This window comes from Fukomys damarensis, unplaced genomic scaffold (genome assembly GCF_012274545.1).
Source record: "Fukomys damarensis isolate Sample0158 unplaced genomic scaffold, DMR_v1.0_HiC HiC_scaffold_5, whole genome shotgun sequence".
Lineage (NCBI taxonomy): Eukaryota > Metazoa > Chordata > Mammalia > Rodentia > Bathyergidae > Fukomys > Fukomys damarensis.
This window is the reverse complement of record NW_022900917.1, coordinates 4,808,949-4,809,280: the sequence shown is the minus strand read 5'-3', so window position 1 is coordinate 4,809,280 and position 332 is coordinate 4,808,949. Positions and strand designations below refer to the sequence as shown.

At 56.9% G+C, this 332-nt stretch overlaps 1 protein-coding gene across 1 annotated transcript in view; it reads left to right on the top strand.

The window, feature by feature from the left end:
* Window positions 1-36: 36 nt before the first annotated feature.
* Window positions 37-332, top strand: part of Grhl2 (grainyhead like transcription factor 2) — a 121,688-nt gene continuing 121,392 nt past the window's right edge. The window contains exon 1 of the mRNA XM_033759727.1: window positions 37-235. Within this exon, the coding sequence (XP_033615618.1) occupies window positions 216-235 (20 nt within the window). The 5' untranslated portion in view covers window positions 37-215. The remainder of the gene's footprint in view (window positions 236-332) is intronic.

Genomic DNA, 332 nt, shown 5'->3' with positions numbered 1-332 from the left:
GGCCCGTGCGAGGCCCCCATCCCACCTGTCCGGCTAGGTGAGGGCGCGCGCGGGCGAGGAGCGCGGTGCGGGGGGACGCAAAAGCAGAATTACCTGTAGCTCTTGTTCTGCCATCTCGGGCGCGCTCACACACCTTCACCTGCACAGACCTGAAAGTCCAGTTTCTCCAGAGGCTGAGGCTCCAGGAAAAGGGGAGCGAGTTCATTGGATCAAACATGTCACAAGAGTCGGACAAGTAAGTGGGTCGCACGCGCCGGCTGCTGCTGCTGCCACTTTGGGCTGATGGCAACTGGTTTGTTCTGTTTTTGGTTTTTGTTCTTTTTTTTTTTTTT